This window comes from Tetrao urogallus (assembly GCF_951394365.1).
Source record: "Tetrao urogallus genome assembly, chromosome: Z".
Classification (NCBI taxonomy): domain Eukaryota; kingdom Metazoa; phylum Chordata; class Aves; order Galliformes; family Phasianidae; genus Tetrao; species Tetrao urogallus.
In genome coordinates, this window is record NC_136816.1 from 61,032,588 (window position 1) to 61,039,694 (window position 7,107).

At 41.2% G+C, this 7,107-nt stretch overlaps 1 protein-coding gene across 1 annotated transcript; it reads right to left on the reverse strand.

Moving 5' to 3' along the window:
* Positions 1-1,072: 1,072 nt before the first annotated feature.
* Positions 1,073-5,592, reverse strand: MRPS30 (mitochondrial ribosomal protein S30; the record flags this gene model as incomplete). The annotated part of the gene is made up of 5 exons (XM_079548631.1): positions 1,073-1,341; positions 2,410-2,586; positions 3,141-3,243; positions 4,514-4,659; positions 4,890-5,592. The coding sequence occupies 5 exons, from the start codon at positions 5,590-5,592 to the stop codon at positions 1,073-1,075; spliced, it is 1,398 nt and encodes a 465-aa protein (XP_079404757.1).
* Between the last annotated feature and the right edge of the window lie 1,515 nt (positions 5,593-7,107).

Sequence of the window (7,107 nt, forward strand, 5' to 3'; positions counted from 1 at the left end):
TGCCTTCTGAGAGCTGCAGAAAGGTCAACTTGCCCTTTTGCAATCACTTAACAGCCAGCTAATCCTAAGCCTTTCCGTCCGCCTACTCTCCAACACTGTGCTCTTCTACAAGGTTATGCATTTACAGAAATATTTCAGCCACTAGTAAAACTGCACAGAGGTAAACCTCTCTTTTAAGAGTACGTTCTAGTATACCTGAAATTTTGCATCATCCCTTCATCACACCAGAAACCCAACTCCACCCACCACTACTTTTCAAGCTAGGCCCAAAGTCATTCTTTAATATCAATATGCCTACCCAACATTTTGTGTTCCATTCAGCTTGGAAGAAGCAAGTTTTGAATCCGAAGTTCAGCAGTAATCTGAATTAGTAATACTCAAGCTTTGGTAAATCAAAAAGAAAAGCATTCAAGGATAGTTCAAGCTCAAGGGAAAACAGATTCCAAATAATGTGCAAGTTCTCCACAGTTCTTGAGGTGACAGCATTAAGATGCATATGCATGTTCCTAGCAGGATCTCTGTAGGGAAGCAGGTTTCATCATGTTTGTACTACTTCCTGATAAATACCTAAAATTTCACTCAACATGTACCTGAAGTGCCAATCATTCACTCTTAAGAAACACTTTTATTCTAAGTTCAGTTATTCTTTAAGTGACTAAGTGCTGAAGAGCTTTTTTTTTTTTTTTTTTTTAAACTCCCAGACACAAAATTAGCAAGTTTTCACTGGTCCTAAACACCAAGACAGAAGTTAATAGACAAAGTAACCAGACAATTGAATGAATTCATATTTTGCTACAGGGGTTCAACATAGCAATATAGATCTGCAGAAAGAAGGTACTGGTGTGACTTTGAATACAATATTCTTTTAATTGTAATTGTACAAGAGACAAATGTATTGTAGACATTTTTTCATTGTACAGTACATTTGAAATTAAAATATAGGTCTCAAACATAATGAAGTTTGTATACTGTATTTGTTAGACATATTTGGCTAAGAACAAGGCATATTCTAGCCCATGCTTCAGAGTTACAATGAAGTTCAGGTACATGAACAGGAATATAGTTTAATGATTTATAACTCTTTTGGTCTATTTAACAGAAAACCAACCAAATGAAGTAGAACTTCATCATTAAATCCTTTCACACTACCATCTTCAACAACATCATACAGTGGCTTACTGTCAGTTCCCCAGCAGATATTCTTCCGAGAGTTTTTCTGAATTGTTTCTGCAGTTAATGCTAAAGTATTTAATTGGTAACAAAAGAAAGCAAAGTATTTTCCATCTGTCACTACAGCCTGTGATACAAAAGGACGAGTCACATCTGCTTCATTCCAGAATCCTACCAAAAAAAAAAAAAAAAAAAAAAAAAGAAGCACTGATTATGGGGCTCAGTTCTCATAGCATACACATCTAATTCCCACTTCTGAATACAGCAAAATACTAGCTGAAACTAAAAAGATAAAACACAGCCACTAGTTAAAAGTTTCTCAAGATCAGAGACATGCTAACATAACTAGGTTCTGTATCTAGCTCCATTTAAAACCTGGACACCAATCACAATGTTAACACAAGCTCACTGATTTAAAACCAAGTGACTTTCTGTAATGGAGTATGAGAGTAAGAAACCTTTCGCTAGAACAGCAGATCACAATTCTAAAGATTTTCAGGGAGAGGTTCAAAGTCAACTGAGACACTACCAGTATTTGACAAAAGAATCACCAACTGACGAAAAAACCTGTAACAAAATGCTGCTGTTTAAGATAGTTATTTTTTTTCTCCTTCAAGGAAAATGTTTCAAAGGGCTCCTCTCTTTATTTCAAATCAAGAGGTGAACTGCAAATAACTATTATGGATTGATTCTTCAGTACTTCTCATTTTCACTCTTGCCAACAGCAGATGGCAAGTAAAGCACAGTGAAAGTGTATTTGAATGCTTCAAACTACCTGACAAGAATTTGAAAGAGATCTTAATTTCAGCTTCAGTTTCTTGAACAGCATAAAATTTTGAAGTGAAATTACTATCACACTCATGACATTTATTCTCCAAAATACTAACTGTATAATTCTTCATAATAGAATCCTAAAACAAACAAACAAACAAAAACAAAAAAAACCACAGCTTTCCATTTGGTTTACCTCCTAAGAGAAGAGAAAGATTGTTATTTGGCACTTCATACACAATTATCTGCTACCTCTACTGGTAGCAGGTACAGGAGGTCAGTCTCATATTTTTATACTGTTACCATACATGTTTTTTAGAACAGCAGCATCTCAAGAGGACAAAAAATGCAACGTTTTCTGGAGAAAGAAGTAAGCAGAAAATTCACCTACCTATCCATGTATTCCCAGATGCTTTTTCTGCTTGTTTTTACACAAACAGGAATAAAATCCCACAGTGATCGTCTTACCTTGATACATTGCTTGTGCTGCCGTCCAAGCAAACAGACTTGCAATACCATTAGCTCGATAAACAACTTCAATCTGATCCTCAAGATTTGCTACTTTAAACCTCTGCCTATTCAGTTTATCAGGAATAAGATGAAACTGGGTGTGGCCATAGCAGCATGGATCTGCTACCTTTGATCCTGTGTCCACCAAAAAAAAAAAAAAAAAAAAAAAGAAATTACAACTGAGTAACAGAATACTCTTTATAATCCAGAACAAACAAACAACCCACAATTCTTCAGTATCAGAGCCCAAAACTCAGAAAATTAAAACCTCTACCATAAATCTACACAAATGTTGAGACTCTTCCTTTAATGTGAGAACTGACTGCTTTTTGCAGAAGTTCACATAATAAAATATCTCTGAAGGATATGTACCAGTACAAAGCAAGTTTTTCTGATGAATTTCTATCCAACTCAACTCCTTTAAACAAACCCTGAAACAAAATACAATATGTACAAGAGGACACTATTCCTCATTAGATCCATATCAGTTATATATCTATTGAGATTTGTTTATTATAATATTATATAATATGTATTGTCATACGTTATAATATAAATATATAAATAGATAGCTCTCTCTGCTGAAAGAAGGTAAAAGGTCAGGTGGAGTGCTTTTGGGAGAGATTGTTGTTTTGCTTTTTTATATAGAAAAAAAAAACAGCTAATGTTTCATGACCAAAAATTCTTACCTATAAATACCTTGTTTTCATACTGTTTTTTGAACAACGGCAGTTTGGATGGTTTGTGATCAATAACAGGAACATCTCCAAGATCTGACTCCAGTGGCACAATCTTGAAGAAAACAAAAGAAAACAGCCACTACGTAACCCATGTTTCTGATATCAGGAAGAATACAGAGTTTTCTGGTCAAGCACAAGAAAGTGAAATTCCTGCTTACAGACACTATATATAATTTACTGAAAATATGTTTGCAACAGAACTTCATGTCTTAAAGCAAGGATAGTACATTCATGTTATATTCATATCTGAATTTTCTGTAAAATTCAAAGTCTTGTGTGAAATAGCACTAACAATATATACAAAAATAGTTCTAGCAGCAGTCAAACTAACACGTAGCAGAAGAGAGGACTTATTCTCATTGCTGTGCATTATGAAACATTTCAAGGGGTGCTAGGTAAATTAAAAAGCATAGGTGTCCATGCATAACACTATGTCACAAAACATATCCATTTATATTTAAAAACTAACGATGTAATCATGTAACTGCTGAAGCCACACAAGCTTGTGTGTCCCTACCATTTATTAATGAGCTTATTCTCAGAAAATGCTGTAATTCTGACAAGATTTAACTGATTCCATTTATTAGTATTGGTGGGACTTGGCTGCACTGACAGTAGAGGCAGTAATCAACCACAAATGCGGGTGCTATAGCAAGTAGTGGGGACTTCTTGCATCACATATTTGTACCAGTTCTGGCACAAATACTTGTCTAAAAAACTGTGTGTATTGAAACATTTGACAGTAATACCTAAGCAAACTGTGCAATCATGTAGGCAAAGAGTTTTACAAATAATTTAAGGATAGTTTTAAGTGTGATGGAAAGAGCGTAATAGATCCTTACAGGCTACATAATTAGCACTCTGTGAACATAAATGAGAAGTGTCAGAATACCAAATCACGCTCAGAATTTCAAAAATCAACTGTTATACTCTGTTACTAGATACATGCTTTTATTCTTTAATTTTCATTTTTCTCATCATCTTACTTATTCTCCTTCACTAATAAAATTACCTTCCACATCACATTCCTTATTTTTGACTCCACTTATTGGCACAACCATAAAACTTAAAAACAATTAGCTAATGGTAACAACGTACTTAAAGCACAAGTATGAACATTATTAAGTTCAGAAGGCTTTCTCAATAGCTATACAGCATTTACTTGCACTGCAAGCCTTAAGAGTGGTAAGACACAGAAATATACTATGTAATTTGATTAACCAGGTTTTGTACGTGCTGCACCACATACTACTACACAGCTTCAGCAACAGAAATATAAATGAAAATACACGTTATTAACTAGCTGTTGAAAATAGTCACACCTCTGGAAGCTGCTTTGGTACACGGATCTGGAGGTGCGGCTTATCATCTATTTGAAATCGCACAGGATCGACTCTACCTTTTCGATGTCCATGAACAACAACTTCCTCACCATGATGCCAGTAATAGTTTACTTCAGGGTTTAGGTCTGAAACAGAACAAAGGAGCAGAGGCAAACAAAGATCACACACTTGTATTTTAAACACAGCAACACAGCAATACAGCAAGACAAATCCAAACCTGCTCACACCGCAAGAGACAGCAGCGATGAGATCAATAGCAATGCTCAATACGCTGCACCTGTGACAATCCCACAGAGCTCACAGCCCTGCCCAGAAAGCCCGCATCCCTCTCCCACCACCCAACCCCACTCCGCACCCAGAGAGGAGGCAGCCAATAGCGGGTTGCGCTTGCACAGAAAGGCAGCAAGGGAGGAAACAAGCTGCGTGAGGAAAGGCGCGGGTGTGTGGTCCTGGTCACGGTAGAGGAACGGTCGCTTCTTGTTCTGATAGAAGCTCTCCTGCAAGAGCGCATCGCACGCGAGGTCACGCAGCACGTCCAGGCCCAGCTCTGCCACCGCATCGGCCGCGGGCTCCGTCGCTGTCGCGGCCTCAGGTGCTGCCGCTCCCGGCTCCAAGGCCTCCGCAGCCCCCGATGACGCAGGCCCAGCCGCCGCCGTTCCCCGCTCCAAGGCCTCGGCAGTCCCCGCCCCGGGCCCCGGTGCTTTCTCGACCGCCGGAGGTGCTCTGGGCGGCAGCCCCGGCACGAAGGCGGTCTTGGTGAAGCTCCGGTACCAGCGGTCGGCGTTGAGGGCGAAGGTCTGCGGGTAGACCATGTACTTGGGCCGCTGCAGCTTCCCGTACAGCCGCAGCTTTTCCTCGATAGTGGCAGCCTCGTGCACCTGCTGGTAGAAGAGCTCCAGGCGGCGCCGCTTGGCCGCCTTGCTCCTCGCCGTGTGGGACGCCACGATGGGGGGGTAGAGCGGGGCGGGAGCGGGGGGGGGCGGCGGCGGGGCTGCAGGGTCCTGCGAGAACCAGCAACGGCCGTGCCACAGCAACCGCCGCCCCCTGCACGCCGCCATTTTGCAGAGCTGCGGGACAGCGGAAGGGCACGGCGGCCGGATGAGCAGCTTGATTGGACGGCGGACACCACGTGAAAGAGACAACCTCCAATCCGCGCGCTCCTACGGTAGAGCAAGCGGTGCCGGGAAAAAAATATAGGGTGGGGTTTTAAAGTGAGTCACGCCGCCACGCGCCCGTCTCCAGGAAGGGCGGTGCCGTTTACGCGCATGCGCTTCTGTTTTCCCGCCGCCTTCTGGGGACGGGAACTACCTCTCCCAGGAGGCACGGCGGGCAAAGGAGGGGACCTTGGTCCCGCCTCCGCCCTGCTTCCCTCAGATTTTACGAGATGGATGGGATGCTTGCAAAGATGCGAAGGCCTTGGCAGGATTAGCATGTTTATTACCTTCTGATTAAGCCATGAAATAAAATGTGTTACAACATGCAGCCAGCTCTCATGTTATTCTAAGGTTTATGGCAGGGAAATGGATGTCTGTGAAACTGCCATCTTGATCCATCTAATGAGAGGTTGCCTGCCTGCTACCCTTTTTTTGTCCATGTCTCCTGAAAGCAAAACAGTGATGTTGGCCACACACTGCAAGTCTTTGCCTTCTGTCATTCAGGAAGGCCAGGTTTTATGAGCCAACGCAGTTTTGAGTCATGAGCAAACGCACTCATCTTCAGTGATTAGAAAGAAAGTTCAGATTGAATGATAAATTATTTCTAAAATTTAAACAAAAAATATTCTTACTGGATCATTTTCTTCCTAGAAGTATTAAGGACAAAGAAAACTGTACAAACCAAGAAATAGAGCAGAATTTTGAGAAAACTTCTGACTGAATCTGAAAGCCTTGATATGTATGACTCATTCCAGGATATGTGGAACACAGTTCAGCCTCATTTTCTCTGTATATTCATGGGTATCCAACCTTTGGGCTTGTCTGGGCCACATGCACTACAACAATGAGCACTATAACTGCTTGATAGAGCAAATTCTCAGCTCCAAAGCACTGTTCTTAATAGTGCTGTTGTCTAGCCATTAGCTGTTGTCTCGCTCCAGTTATTGGTAGCCAGATGGTTCATGATAGTTGTATACTGGACATGAGATTAAGACTCAGAAATGAGTCAAATATTTGCCGGACCAGTTTATTATAAGAGTTTTGGTTAGCTAGGTCTGAAGATGGGAGGTGGGACACAGAAAGCAATAGTAAAATAAAATACAAGCATGGATTTGCTATAGAAATGCAGAGAAAATCACTGCCGCAGTGTCTCAGTGTCTCAAGAGTCCAGTTGGCAGCAGGGGTGGCGGGTGAAGATTCTTTCTTGGTCAGTACAGGCAGAAGGGAAATGAACAATGGAGAAGCGCACACACATATATTTGCAAAGTCTGTATATATATGTGTACAGTCCAGTTCTTAGTTTGCCAGTAGAAACAGCATGTCCAACCCAGGTGCAACAGCCTGGTAGAGGCTTGTCCACATCATAGAAGCTAGGGCCTCCACACAAGGCCAAGCCCCTGCATCTCAGGAATAGCCTGG